The following is a 15,290-nucleotide window of genomic DNA, read 5'->3' on the forward strand; positions in this document are numbered from 1 at the left end:
CTGAGCTTGGGCGTCACTCCGGATGCGGTGTTGCCCTCCATTGGGGAGCTCCCGGCGTGGTGGGAACAACAACAGCAACAACAACAACAACAACAACAACAACAACAACAGCAGCAGCAGCAACAACAACAACAACAACAACAACAACAACAACAACAACAAGACGGGCGCCAGGATCAGGAACGGGAGACGCAGCAACAGCAGCAGCAAGAAAGTGAGGACCAGGAGGAGCAAGGACGGGGACAGCTGTGGGAAGAGGAGGAGGAAGCGGAGGAGGAAGAGGAGGGGCAGCAGCGGCAACAAGAGCAGATGGTGACGGCTGCCAGTAGTAACCGTGCCGGTGCCGGCAGCAAGTCTGCTGCTGGGGTGACGGTGGCGGTGGGCGCGTGATGCTTTGATGCCCCACCACTACCACCACCAGCGGCATCTGCACAACCAGCGGGTGGTAAAATGTACGGGGAATGCTTCCACATGTGCCTTGCCGTACATGTACGGGGAAGTACAGCGCGTGCTGTGTGCGTCTGTATGTGTCAGGTGTGCGCATGCGGTCAGTTATGTCCTCTATGGTGAAAGTATGGAGTTGTTTATGTGTGTGCATCTGTCTGTATGTGTGTGCGTGCATGCCTTCTCGTTGACTGGTGCAGCGCGCTGAACTCTTCATGAAAGTCAAAAAACGTGTGCTCTTTCTTGCTGCCGTCGTGCGATTATTACTAGTATGGCTGTCATTGCTAATGGGCGAGGTTGGGCGTGAGGTGGTCGTGAGTCGTGGAGCGTCTGCAGCTGCTGGCGGGTGCCGCATCTGGAGCAACTAATTTTCGGCGGCGTCAGGAAGGGAGGGAAGGAAGAATGCCACAAATATGATATAATGCACCTAAGGGAAAAGCAAAGAAATAATGGGAGGTAAGAAGAAAGAAGAAGAAGCAAAACGTAGAGCAAGCATGAAGATGTTTGTCTTCGCCTACATGCATGTTTGCAGAGCCGGAAGTTGGTTGACGTGCCTGGATGTGTGTGCTAGACATCGCGGAATTCGGGCGTCGAATGCGTGAGGGCAGCAGCTTCTGCATCAGTGGCGGCATCAGCACAGCATTGAGCGCGGCGGGCAGAGCCCAGTATAGTTGCGCATTGCGGGCAGTATAGTTGCGCATTGCGCGGGTAGCCATTTTGTTTCGTGCTGGTACGACGACAGTTAACAGTTGACAACGTTTGAACATTGGCCCTGACTCTCTCCAATTACCTGCCCGAAGGTTGATATGCATGTGGGTCAGATTCGTGGAAGTTACTGTTGAGAGTACAACTCTCGAGTAATAATTTCAATTAAAAAGGATGTTTGAGCGTGTGTGTGTGTGTGTGCGTGTGTGTGTTTTCAACATCAAAAAGGACGTATTGCGTAAGCCAGGCTTGTTGGGAATCGATTGTATGTGGCGAAGTTGTGGGATGTGTACGGCACACCGTACATGCCATCCAACGTTGCAGTTGGAACCGATAAGAGCTGCGGCTGCATATGTTGACGAGTTCACGGAAGGTTTTTTGCTTTCCTTTCCTTCTCCCCTTTTTCGGTTTGTTTACAAGCACGTGCATGGCCCTGTGTGGAGGGACACGCATTACGATGAGTCCCTAGGGCCGAATACAAGATCACGTGCCGAAATGTGAGACGTGCGCTGTCCGCCGCTTTTTAGCGAATTCGTATTTTGCCATTTTTGACTTCGTAGGGCGGTCGCATGCTGCATCTTAATAGTCATGAACGCCTTAAGCGCGCGGTAACAGCATTTTTGAACCCAACAACGGTAACAAACCTCGACTCGGAATGTGTGGATGTGCACGGTTCAGCCCCAGGCCCTAGCTTTGCGGCCGAGGCCCCCGTTCGCCTTTCGGTGGCCCGAGGTCCCCGGGGTGAGCACTGCTGTCAGTCAGTCATTGTCGTGTCTAATGATAAACTCGCATGCCATAGGGCGTGCGGTGTGCGTGCACGCTGCAGCACAGGCTGCTTCTGTTCATGCGCTTTGATTTGCTGTGCAGCCGCGCGGTTTCCTCGCTCTTTCCTTCGACTTCCTTGTAATAGCTATTTATGGCTCAGCTCATCGCCACACCCCGCAACTCCAGCCCACCCATGCCAACTGCTCCAGCACTTCCATCCTTGCCTTCTGCTGCTCCGTCTCACGCACATCTCAGACATGTCCTATTCTCCAGTTCCGGGGCTGGCAATGGGGAACTGGGTCCGCGCACTACCAGGAGGCTATAGATATGCTCAGCCGTTCTTGCCGAGATGGAGGCGGCGCGCAATGCACCGTTTATATGGATTTGCATTGGCGCACTAGCAAGTGATATACACCAGATTCATACATCACTCTAACGCCGCTGGCCATCACACCCAGCCCTCGCAGCTATCCATAATAATGAGCGTATAGTCCAAGCACGACACCGTTCCTCCACTTGCAGATCAGTGCCGTACAGCCTCCCCTGCGGAATACTTTGGGGCGACTGGGTGCACCGGGGCCGAGCCCCTTTCGGTTTCGAAGAAGCTGACTACCCTAGTCCCTAGCTAAAGCTAGGGACTAGGGTTGTGCGATACCCACAAGGCTCGGCCTAAAGGCGCGTTCTCCGGCAGCTGCAGGACGCTGCTTGTGTCGCCTCGCCTTGTGAAGACTGCTGACAGTTTAGGAGGACTGCAACTTGGGCATCAAAACGTTTCCCTCGCTTTCCTGCTGCCTCACCTTTTGAGGGGGAAGCCATCTGCCTCCATTGAGAGGGCATGCCAGCCGTTTCTGTGAAACGGAAATGTTATCGCACCCCATCACACACCCAACACAAACATGCACGTCATGTGCCCCTTTTGTGACTGGGTTTGGGTCGAAAGATTAAGCAGAGGAGCCGCTACGAGGGACACCGCCCGTCATGAGCCATGCGAACACAGGAGCGCATTGTTAGGCAAGCCTGCCTCCTGACTACAAAAGAAGCAACTCTCCCATGCAACCCTAAGCTCACAAGCAAATTGCGCGGCACGTCGGCTCTCATTATCACGTTCCTCCCTAGCTACTGCTAGTCTGCAACAACCAGCAGTGCTACCTCTATCCTTTTCCGCAGCAAGTCCGGAGCGTTCCTATATGCATATTGGCGTTTATTCAAGCAGACAGAAGAGGTGACAGCCTGTACGGCCCCACCTTCCTGCACACCTTAGGTCGGCACCAGGCTAACTCGCAGCGGGAGCTCTGGTCTGCTTTGCCCTGGCCTGCCCCGGATTTCCCACGTGGTCTCAGTCCACGTTGTTTGCATAAAAAGCAGGAAGCCCGATGGAAGACGTACTGAGAGCGGACCACCGTTGAGACCCACCAGTACATAGCCCGCACCCTAAGAGCCCATGATAGGATGGTAAGATGCAGACTACAACACAAGACCATCACGCACTGAACCCAAACCGCAGCCGCACGTGGCAGGAATGGCACCCCCGAATATTCGGATGTACCTTGCATTGCATGCAAAAAGGCCCATATGCCGCGGAAAGGCACGCAGCCAGCACTTGTGGATTGATTGATACATCACCACGCTGTTCGCACTTGGAACGAGCGCACATTAGACCGAGCAGGGTAAAAAGAAGCGAGAGACGTCGTCTGCGTCAAGTGACGTCGTCTGCGTTTGCTCCCAAACGGAATGAAAGGGCAAACTTAGGGGTCATTCCGGTCATCAGCACAAAGAAACTCCCAACTTCCCAACATTCTCCCGATACTAAAGGCAGACTGGCGGACAGCACCTCCTGGCTCGCTTTAGCAGAGGGCTGCGACCCCTTATTATGTGCAACCCTTTTACACATCTGCACGCTGCCCATTTCCCCCCCTTCTCCCCGGCCTGTTCGGCAATCTGTGTCTTGTAAAGCGACAGTGGTGCCTCTACACGTAGCAAAACGGGAAAAAAAACTCATTACCCGGGGCAACCGGCCATCTCTCATTCCGCCCGAGTAGTCATTCTTCCTAGGTGTGTGGGATCCACCATTGCGCCTGGAGTTCAACCACGGTTCATATGCCTTACGGTTTGGGGACAAGCCTTAGCAGCGAATTACATAGCACGACTTGGAATGGTCCAGCGTCTTTCTGTGTTTCGCAGTGAGTCGCTGCTGCTGTTACCCGTCCACGTCTGCTGCTGCTGTTTTACCTGTCGCCAATGTAGGACTAGACAGACGGGGATAGGATAATTAGTAGGACAATACACACACACACTAAAAATGAAAGGCCCTAGGCAACGTCTAGTACAACAGACCACCTCTAGTAGTATCTCCTCTAATGCCACAAAAGCCCCCTAACGGCGTTCCATCTCTGCAAAGTTCCATGTATGTGCCGCGCCGTCCATGTTCAGCAGCAAGAAGCAATCACGTGCAAGACCTTCAGGGCGCCGAGCCAAATTCAGGAGTAGTCCTCGTCGCCTTTTGCACAAACAAACAGACAGACAAACGCACACGCACTGCATCAACATCAGCATCGTGTCATCGGCAGCCGAGCCGTGCGCACAAACGCGCGTCCTTACGTCAGCAATTCCTTTAATTTCCCAGGTGCTGACGTCATCATAAATCTCATCAAGCACACGAATACTAGTGCACACACACCACCAATGCTTGGCGCCAGCAACAAACAACAATGGCAAAAACAGCAGCAGCAGCAGCAGCAGCAGCGGGAGTTCCCTCCCTCCTCCTCCTCCTCGTCGACCACCCCTCTTCCCGCTCACCGTTGCTGCTTCCACAACAATACGGCCCATGAAAGCCGTGACTATGTTTAGCCTACACTCACCAACACAACAGCAGTCAAATGCCAAACCTGTTATCTCTGGCTGGTGTACTGTAGTGCAGGCAAGGACACAGCGGTCCTTGACTATTCGACTAAAAATATCATCAAGTAAACACCAATATCTCAAGACAAGCTGACCGGGAGCTACAACAAAAAGGAGGACAGTGCCATCAGCCATGATACAACCTATATTCTGTTTGTTGTAATGTGATGTGCTGTCTGTCTGTCTGTCTGTCCTGCCTTCCTCAGGGCAGAAAATGGAGGAGACGAGATAGGGCGACGGCGACGGCGAGGACGAAGGAGTTCGAGAAAATGGAGGAATTCCTCTGCCTGCTGGCCTGCCTGCCTGCCTGCCTGCCTGCCTGCCTGAGAGTCAGGACCCCAACCTGGGCCGCGCCAACTACGCGGCGGACACCATCACCGACAGTTCTCCCCAACATGGAGCCAAAGCGGCCCTGTAATGGCACAGGGGATCTAAGACATCCTAGCTGCCCCTCACCCCCGCCCCCTCACCGCCACCATTAGGGAGCAGCCGCCAAGGATCAAAATACGAATACACATGCACGGAAACAAATCCCGTCGCTTCAGTGCAGGAAACCTTCTCCTCCTCCCCTTCCTCCGCCCCCTCCCCCTCCTCCCGGGGCATGTGTGCTACCAACGAATTACAACAGCGGCCAATAAAATGAAGGCAGCAGCCCAGAAAATATCAAATCATATCGTTCTGGTCGAGAAAGCAGCCAGAACAATAATCAACGAACGGCAGATTTGACGGAAGATTCGACGGGTACTGTTGCTAGCGCTAAAGCACGGCAGAGACAGATGTCCACAGCGACCAATCCACAAGTGTAAGCACATACGGGAAGAAGTAGTTAGGGGCCACGAAACGACCCAAACAAGCGAAGCGACAAACACGTGTGCCTTGGGTTTAAGGCTAAGTGCACCGTTCCTTATCCCAAACCCTCCGCCCGGGACAACCCCCCTCGCTCCCCCTTACTATCACTTCTCGTTCCTCGCTTTGCCTGCTGTCTTTGCCTTCCCCCCCTCTGTCTCAAACGTCCCCCCAGAGCCCTCACCTCCCCTGAGGACCTGACCGCCATCCTCCTCCTCCTCCTCCTCACTCACTCACTTCAAATACGTGTGCCTCCCGCTCTCAAGCGACGCCCTGCTTGACAGCCCTCCGCGAGGACATCCGCTTCTGGGAAGACCAAAGCCGATTGGCGCTGCTACTGCCGCTGGGTGTGCTGCCGCTACCGCCACCAGCACTCAACGTACCACGCAACGAAGCGAAACCACCACCGCCACTAACTCCACCACCACTGCCGCCACGTCCGCCACTACCATAACCACCATTACCATTACCATTACTACTGTTAATGCTAATGCTACTACTATTACCACCCAAGCCTAGGCCGCGACGTCCAGCGCCACCATAGCTCCGAGCCGTCTCCACCGCGCGCCGCAGCACCGCGGCTTTCCTCTCGCAGCCTTCTTCGCCACCACCACCGTCACCCAACTCAGCGGTCGGTGTGGGGCTTCGGTCACGGGCCGCCGCCCCGACAGCCGTCCCCAAGCCCCCTCCCCTGAGGACCTGACCGTCCCCTCCCCTGCCATCCTTCACCACAGCAGCCCCCGGGGGGAGCGGCCCGAGCGATGCGGGGAGGGCCGTGGTCGCGGGGCTGCCGCCGCCTCGAGAACGGGAGGAACGCACGAGGCCTCCTCCCCGCGATGTAAGCCCCCGGCTGGCAGGTGAGGAGGCTGGGGAGGTGCTGACTGTGGCGGCGGCGACGGTGGCGATGGCGGTAGTGGTGGTGGTTGTGGTGGTGGAAGCGGTGACTGCTCGACGCCACTGCTGTGCAGCCGGGCTCTGTGAGAATGCGGATGTGGATGCGGGTGGTGTACAGGCGGAAGGCCCGCTAGCTGCGTGAGCTGCTGCAGTCACCGGAGTCGCCGTAGCTGCCGCCACGCCAGCAGTCGCCGCAGTCGCAGCAGCACACGTTGTTCCCTGAATCGGTTCGCGGCCCTGCTGCTGCTGCTGCTGCAGCGGCGGCGGCCGCCGAACCAGACATGCAGTAGCACCACCACCGCCACCACCATCACTGCCATTGAGCCTGTTAAAGCATCCAACAGAACCTGAGCCCCAGGATACCCGCTCAAGCTTCTCCTCGCCCAATTCCTCCTCCTCCTCCCCCTCCTCCTCCTCCCCCATTTCGCACACTGCCTCGCAAAATGCCATACGTGAAGGCCTAGCAGATCCTCCTGCCAGAGCAGGCAGACCATCCGCCGGGGCCTCGACCGCAACCTCCGCCTCCGCTGCCGGCCCTACACCCCTCGTCGGCCAACCAACGACTTCACCGATGCCAGTCGACACCACTGCGGCAGTAGCGCCACTAGCTATTGCCGGCACGGCAGGGACTACTGCTGCTGCGGCGAGCTGTGGCGCTACCGCGTCCGCCGCCGCTGACTCAGCACTCGTATCCACTCCCTCCCAGCACGCACATCCTCCCGACGGTCGCGGCCCCGCATTCAAGGCGGGATCGCTCTCCAAGATCCAGCTGCCCATGGGAAGGCTAAAAAGGCTGCCAGCCTCATCCGAGGCGCAGCTGCCGAACGGGCGGAGCTCACCGCCACCACCACCAATACCGCCTCTGGCGCTGACACACGCCGCAAGCCGCCTGCGGGAAACAGACTGGGCCCCCGCCACTCCGCCGCCATCTCCTCGTTGCGTTTCGCATCCATACCGCCCAGAGAAAATACCGCCACCACCACAGTCGCTACTGCCTCTGCCTCCGCCACCGCCACAGCCGCTGCTGCGGCTGCTGCTGATGCAGGCAACGTTCTGTCGAGGATGCGGCTGTAGCATCAGCAGTAGCGTCTGCAAAGATTCAGTGTGTGTGGCAAAAGGTCCTCGGCTACTAATGACGGTAGCTACTTTTGCCGCTGCACCTGTAGCAGTAACACCTGTAGCAGTAGCCCTGTCCTGATGACAGTCGCCAGTCCAGCAGTACTCCTGGGGTCCTTTCGGTGCTGCCGCTACTGCCCCTGCTACTGCTTCTTCCCTTGCTGCTGCTACTGCTGCTGCTACTGCCGGCATCTGCGCGGATTTAGACATCCCGGAGCCAGTGACTGTACTGCCCTGTGGTCCATTGCGATTGCCGCTGGTGCTGGTAGTGGTGGTGCTGGTAGTGGTGGTGCTGGTAGTGGTGGTAGTAGTAGTAGTGGTGCTGCCCCTGCACAAAGGTACGGGTGCTGTTGCGGCTATTGCGGCTGCTGGTACTGCGGCTGCTGGCAGATTGGGGAGCTCAGAATCCGTAAAAGAGGCACCCGCGATGTGCGCGGCCCATACGGACGAGTGGTGGTGCTTACCCGCCGAGGCTGCCCCTGCTACTGCTGCAGCCTTAGCCGTAGCTCCGGCCGCAGGAGCAGCGAAAGACGAGTTGCGTGACGCGGACATCCCGCCACCTGACGCCGATGCGCTGAATTCAAAACCTGGTACCGGGTTTGAGGAGGTGTACGGCACCAGTGACGCTGCTACTCTCGCCACTTCGTCAGCTCTCCGAGCGCCGTCACCGTCGCCGCCGTCGCCGTCGCCGCTGCCAGGTACCCAAACCTGCACCCGCTGTCGTATCGCTCCGTTAGCACTAGAGCCGCCGCGCTCCCAGACTACTGCCGCCGCCGCTGCCGACTCACCGCCAACGCCACCCGCGCCCGCTACAGGTCTCCTTGCTACAGCCCGTGGCGAACCCCACTCGCAGCCTGGTGCAGCCCGTCTGATGCTGCTACTGCTGTTGCTACTGCCCTCGCAGGGCGCTCTTTCGCCCTCCTCCCACGGAACCGCCGCCGCCCGGGGCGGAGGAGCTTTAGGGACGGCAGCAGACAGGAACGAATGCGAATGCGAGGGCGAGGGCGAGAACGGCAGTACTCGGCCGGCGGCACCCTGCTGCGTGCCGCACCTGGGCGATAATTGCACGGGGCTGCTACCGCCACTACTGCTACCGCCACTACTGCTACCGCCACTACTGCGGCGGTGGAAACGGTTACTGGCAGTAGCACTGCTGCAATCTGTGTGGAGACGGCTAATGGGGCGCGCTGTGACGGCCCTTGGTGCGGGCAGGTGCAGACGACTCCGCGCGCGCAGACGCTCATCCGTCCCGTATGAAGTCGCTGCTGCAACTGCTGCTTCTGCTAACAACTCCAGTTCCATCTCCCCGCCGACGCTACTGCTCGCCGGTCGCCGCCTCGCTACTGCCGCTACTTCTCCTCCTCCTGTCCCCCCACCCATTGAGACGCTCTTGTGGTGAGTCGCTACGCCGCGAGCAGGCCGGTTAGTGGCAGCAGCCATAGCAGCAGTAGCAGCGGCGGCTGCTGCGGCGGCGGCGACGATCTGCAGGCCTCCAACCGTACCTCTTGGAGTACTGCCAAACCCAGCCGCCGTCGCCGCTTCAGCCGCCGTCGCCGCTACAGCCGCCGCCGCCGCTTCAGCCGCCGTCGCCGCTTCAGCCGCCGGTGGTGTAAGCTTCAGCACCGTGGCTGTCTCCTCCTCATCCGCACGCATGCGATAACGGCAAGTTGTGTCGGTGGCAGTGGTGCCGCTGCCTGGCAGTGGCGCCACAGCGTACGGCAACGGACTGTACGACCGTACGACTTGGGAGCTGGTGGATCCCCCCGTATCCTTGTTGTTCAATAAACTGCTGCTGTGACTGATGCCTCTGCTGTCCTTTTTGAAATTGTTGTTGTTGTCGCTGTTGCTACTGCCATTACGGCCAAAGCTGTTGTTGATGTTGTTGTTGTTGTTGTTGTTGTTGTTGTTATCCTGGTTTCGGTAATGGTTGTTGGTGCCGCATGTCGTCGTCGCGGAAGCGCATCTAGATTTCAGGCGCCGGCACTCGAGCATCAACCGCATCTCCTCAAGCACCTGTGCATACGCGTGAGCGTGTGTGTGTGTGTGTGCGTGTGTGTATGTGTGTGTGTATGTGTCTCAGCGTGTGTGTGTGTGGAGGTTGACGAGGAGGGCTCTAGGTGTGAAAGACGGAAAGAAGCGGGAGAGGTGAGGGACCTCTCCACTCGGCCACGTCCCCCCAACAGGAAAAGGGGGAGGGAGGGGCATGGTTACGAGATCGATGAAGCGGCGAAGGGGCGGACAACAACCCCCCATAGACATACACCCACGCATATCACCCTGTTCCCGCATCGCGATTCAGATTAACTACCCCCTCCACACACCCCACACAAACCCCCTTTTTCATCAGTCAACCCAAAATCTCTTTACCTCCACTCCCTGGATTTGACCTCCGCCTTCACTACGACGGGCTTGTGCGGCAGCGTAACTCGGACCACCGCCCGTTCCGCCGCCTAGCACTCGGAGGCGCGAATGCACAGCCAGGGCCCCGGCGGCACCGCCAGCAGCAGCAGCGGCCGCAGTAACGGACAGCTCCGTCGGGCCGTTAGACGATGCCAGGAGGAGCGCCTGGCAAACAACAGCCTCAAGGTCTGCGGCGTGAGTTCGAATCTCGCAAGGTACAAATGCCGCCGCCACCAGCCGGCCGTCTGGCGTCAGTAATGTCGATGCCAATGACGACGGTGCCGCCGCCGTCGCCGCCGCCGTCGCCGCCGCTGCGGCGGCGGCGGCGCGCACCTCCGTGTCGGATCGCGGCGGCTGCAGGGCCTTACGTACCGCCGCCGCGCTGAAAATCGCCCCCGCGAGACACCTGCCCCCGCTGACGCCGCCGCCGCCGCCGCAGGATCCCCGGCCACTACCCACACCCCCGCCGCCGCTGCGGCCAACCCCACCACTACAAGCATCGCGTCTGTCGAGGACGTTGACAAACAATCTGCTGCGTCCCGCTGCCGCCTCCGCAAAGCCCTCCACTAGCTCCTCGTCCTGCTCCTCAGGCTGAAACGCCTCAGCGGTAGCGCCGCCGCAGCCGCCACGATCGACTCGCCCGCGGCATCGCGATAAAAACGGCGGGTGTTGCATTTTCGGTGGTGATGGTGTCGGGCACAGCGGCGATGTAGATCCAAATGTCGCCGCCGCCGCCGCCGCGTCGGTATGCGACGTCGGCGGCAAGCCGCCGCCACCTACTGAGCAGAGCTCCCCTGCCGCCGCCGTCGCCGCCGCCGTCGACCTCACGCCAGCTCCCCCAAAACACATCGCACCAGCCCCGCCAAAACACACGGGGAAAGGCTGCAAAGGGACCCCTGCTGTCGCCGCCGCTGTTGCTGCCGTTGCCGGCGGCGGCGAAGGTGCCGGTGGCGCTGCATTGATATCCCGCGGTGCTAGCGATGGCGACCTGTAAGGCGGTAGTAGCTGCTGCTGTTGCTGTTGTTCGTTGGCATTAGCGGCTGTCTGTAGCTGGTCCGCGGGGTAGAGGTCGTCTAGGGGGCCCAGCGGCCGCTTCGGGGGTGGCGGCGGCGGCGGCGGCAGCACTGAGGAGAGCGGTAGGCACGCCGCCATCGTCTGAGAGCTGCAGGACCGCCTGAGGTGCTGGTTGTCGCTGGTGCTGCTCCTGTTGTTGTTGCTGTTGCTGTTGGTGCTGTTGTTGTTGTTGGTGGTGGTGGTGGTGGTGGTAGTGTTGTTGTTGATGTTGGTGTTCAAGTTTGCTAATATCGTGCTGGTCGTGGTGGTGATAGGGTTGGCGGTGGCGCTGTCCTGTCTACAGCGGTCATGGCCGTGGTGGTGATGGTAGTAATTGCGGGGGTAGTTGTGGTCGTTCGTCCTGGGTGCCATCAGGCAACTGCCCAGGGCCAGTAGCGGCCGACACGAGCCGCCTGCCTGCCTGCGGGAAGGTGAGTGGTGCGTGTGTGTGTCAAGAGTTGTGTCAAGAGTTGTGTCAAGAGTTGTGTCAAGAGTTGTGTCAAGAGTTGTGTCAAGAGTTGTGTCAAGAGTTGTGTCAAGAGTTGTGTCAAGAGTTGTGTCAAGAGTTGTGTCAAGAGTTGTGTGGACACGTACGTGAGTGGGCAAGACAGCCAGCCCCTCACCAAGGCCCCTGCAGTCACTCCCACCCCCCACCTACCTTAGTGGAGCCTCCTCCGCCCGCTTCCCGCGCCGCCCTGCAGGCGGGTGCTGGTGATGGTCGTGAGGGTGGTGTTGGTGCTGGTGGCGGCGGGCGGCGCTGTTGCTATCGCCGCTGTTGTCACCGCCCTCAACCCCCCAAACCCCACCACCACCATCCCTACCCCCAACCCCACTGCTGGGCCCTATTAGGTCAAACCTCCAGGGTGGGGCCCACAAAGGGGCCTGCTGCTGCTGTTGCTGCTCTTGTTGCTGCTGCTGTTGTTGTTGCTGGGGGTGGGGATGGCGAGTGGCGGGTCTGTTAGAGAACCGACAGAGCCGCCGAACAGCCTGTTGAATGTTTGCGGTGGGCGGAGGGAAATGGAAGGAAGGAAAGCGGGTACGGCTCAACCAGCGCTACCAGGGCCACTACCACAGCGCATGCCATCCACATCCTCATGGGCCCTCCCCTGCGGGCCGCAGCTGCTTTCCCTATGTCGGGTTCCGACTGTTGATCCCCACCCCCACCCCCACCCCATTGGTCGTGTATAAGCAATTCAGCAACCAACTACGCCGCCATCCTATCCTCAGTGCTCGCTCCCACCGCCGTCCCCTCCGTCTCACCCCTTACTCCCCAGTCATACCAGTACTACTCGAGAGATGCCTCGCGCTCCCCCCCCCACCCGCTACCTCACCAGCAGTTTCTCCATGTCGTGAGCCAGGTGGGGGTACCTCAGTGCCACCGCTGAGAAGGCCTGGTCCGTGGGGTAGTCCCCCCCCAACACGTGAAGCAAACTCCATCTGCAACCCCGTGAACATACATACATACATACATACATACATACATACATACATACATACATACATACATACATACATACATACATACATACATACATACACACGAGCCTGGTGGGCAGATGGGCAAGTAGACCGGTAGCAACTGGGGATAGGCAGGCAGGCAGCCAGAGGACGAGGCGAAGCAGCAGCAGCAGCAGCTGCAGCTGCCCGCGACGAGCCAACAGCCCGCAGCAAGCATTCCTGCGCACCAGCAGCCCGCGATCAGGCCCCACCCACCACCGCCACACCCCGGGCCGCACCTGAGCTCAGGTTGCGGGTGCAGCAGCCCCCGGATGAGTGTTCGCGCAGCTCGGGGAAGGCCCAGAGATAAGGCCCTGCAAAAGTGGAAAAGCGGAGGCGGACGATGGGACAAAGGAAGATGGGACTCCTTCGCATACAAGCAAGCTTCAGCCTTCAGCGTCCAAAGCCGTGGATGCAGCCGAACCGCCCAAAGTTCCGAAACACCCTGTCCCAAAGAGCCAAACCGAAAAGTACGAGGATGGGGAGTAGAAAGATCCCTTCAAACCACTGACTGATCGCTTCGTTTACTTTGCTCCGAGTAGGTGAGCTCATGCGGGCGGTCGTTGTCAGTTCAACCCCAGGTCCAGGACCTCCAGCGGGTGGAGGCCATCAGCACTTCGGAAGGGAATGTGGGGCTAGGCCAGTGGACTGAATGTCGCCGCGTTTCCCTTCGCCCCCAACTGCATATGGGTTTCTGGAGACAGTCGGGGCCCAGGGCCGGTCGGGGCACACACACCCAAACAGCCCCTGGGTCTTCACTCCCCCCATCGCCCCATCTTCCCCGCCAACAACCCGCACTCGAGCCTCTTCCAGACAGCCTTTCCCCCTCAAAACCAACCAGGCCTCGGCACGCATCGCCCTCAATCCCCGCACCTGAATTTGATGTCCCCCTTCATCACCGCCTTCCGTACCAGCATGAGCTGTTGCTCCGGAACCAGCTTCCCCAGTCGCTGCAATGATCGGGAGCTGAAGGGCCATGTCTGCAGGCCGTACAGCAGCTGGTAGAGGGTCACACCCAAGGCCCACCTAGAAGATTCGGCGTGTGGATTCGGGGCGTGTGGATTCAGGAAGATCATATGATGATGATAATGATGATGATGCAAGAAGCAAAGGATCAAATTGCCAGTGTCCAGAGAGGGCAAAGGGAAGCAAGGCCAGGGAAAGGCGGATGGCGCAGTGCGGGGGGAAGGGGAGATGGATGTCAGTTTGTAGACGGGGGAATGGGGGAGGGGGAGGGGGAAAGAGGGAGGGGAAAACGACGCCTGTGTGAACAGGCTTTCCTAACGGCTTTCTACCGGCCTGTAGAGAGCCGGTAGCGCTGTAACAAGCCAAAGAGAGTCCCAAAAGACACTTTGCCATGTACTTAAAGGGGACGTGAGACGGGCTCACGCGTGCAGGCAGAGACGTAATGCTTAGCCCGGGTCACTTCCCCGGTTTTCAAAGTCGGACACGATAGGCCAGTTAACACGTTAGAAGCCTAACGGGAGCGAGGGGTTTAAGCTGCGGTAGGACGCACGTGTAGTTTTGGTTCACTGGAGCGCTTTTTACTGAGACGCTGTATTCTATCCGGGGGATTGGAGCCTGGAGAGCTGGCGGAAGGGGCTAGCGAAGGGCGCTGCAACCTTGACCTCTTACCAGTCTGCTGCGTAGCCATCATCGATGTTGCTGAATTTTTGTGGGGAAAAGTAAAGTAGGGTACCGCCGCTTGCAGGCCGGGTCGGGTCGCTGGCCATTCGGGACAGGTTGAAGTCGCAGAGCTTGACGGAGCCGTCCCGGCCGAACAAAAAATTGCTCGGCTTTATGTCCTGAAGGGCAAGGCTATTACGTTCGCTAGGCCGCCGCGTTACGTCTTGGGGCGAGTTTTCGCCCTCCCTTTTTCCACCAACCTGGTGAATAACGCCGCGGCTGTGTAGCTGCGCCACACAATTTATCATCATCACGATGTATTGCTGCGTGGAGAGTCCAGATGCATTTGGGAGGCGCTGCAGGCCAAACGTTTAAAGTTACTAGCGGAAACCATTCTCGGTCTGGCCTCGGACGCGACTTACCTGGCCAGCCAGCCTGGAAAGGAGATCACCCACGCTTCCTTGGCACAGCTCCAGCAACAGTGCTGCATTTCGAGAGCCTGCCCCGCAATCTTCGCCCAGCCGTCCATAAAAACCAACGACAGTTGAGTTCAGTCCAAGCGTCTCCAAAATCACAGCTTCCTCATCAGCCGCCCGTGATTCAGATAAGATTTTCAGAGCGTATTCGTCTGATATCTTGACAACCGTCGCGAGCCCCCCTTTGCCCAGAATGGACATTCCTTTCGAGGCATTATCAGGTTAATTAAAGTTCACTTGACTGTTAACGTTCGTGCACATTATTGATGGGTTGACTGTTGGCCGCAATACACAGGCCGTGTGGGCATCCGTCACAGCATCTAATTGCGGAGCTTGCCGTACTTTAAATTCGTAACCGAAAGGAACACAAAGGCACTTTGCCGGCCTAACAAAGTGTTACATGCTTAAGTTTTATCTCCGTGGGCTTCGTGTACACACCTGAAGCCGCAAGGGCACGTTTAGAGTTACAGCGACGGCCAGGGACTTACAATTCACGGGACGCCAAGAACTTCACATTTCTTAGGAATCCGCCCAATTACCTTTCACTCTATAAGAGAGCTTACTTTGCAA

General features: G+C 58.4%; 1 protein-coding gene across 1 annotated transcript; it reads right to left on the reverse strand.

Annotated features, from left to right (window-relative positions):
• Window positions 1-5,919: 5,919 nt before the first annotated feature.
• Window positions 5,920-14,921, reverse strand: VOLCADRAFT_118439 (uncharacterized protein; the record flags this gene model as incomplete). Its single annotated transcript, XM_002953670.1, has 11 exons — window positions 5,920-6,633; window positions 7,392-7,585; window positions 8,133-9,681; window positions 10,036-11,542; window positions 11,780-11,816; window positions 11,943-12,048; window positions 12,453-12,558; window positions 12,858-12,932; window positions 13,492-13,644; window positions 14,254-14,567; window positions 14,667-14,921. The coding sequence occupies 11 exons, from the start codon at window positions 14,919-14,921 to the stop codon at window positions 5,920-5,922; spliced, it is 5,010 nt and encodes a 1,669-aa protein (XP_002953716.1).
• Window positions 14,922-15,290: the final 369 nt, after the last annotated feature.

This window comes from Volvox carteri (genome assembly GCF_000143455.1).
Source record: "Volvox carteri f. nagariensis unplaced genomic scaffold VOLCAscaffold_37, whole genome shotgun sequence".
In the NCBI taxonomy this organism is placed as follows: domain Eukaryota; kingdom Viridiplantae; phylum Chlorophyta; class Chlorophyceae; order Chlamydomonadales; family Volvocaceae; genus Volvox; species Volvox carteri.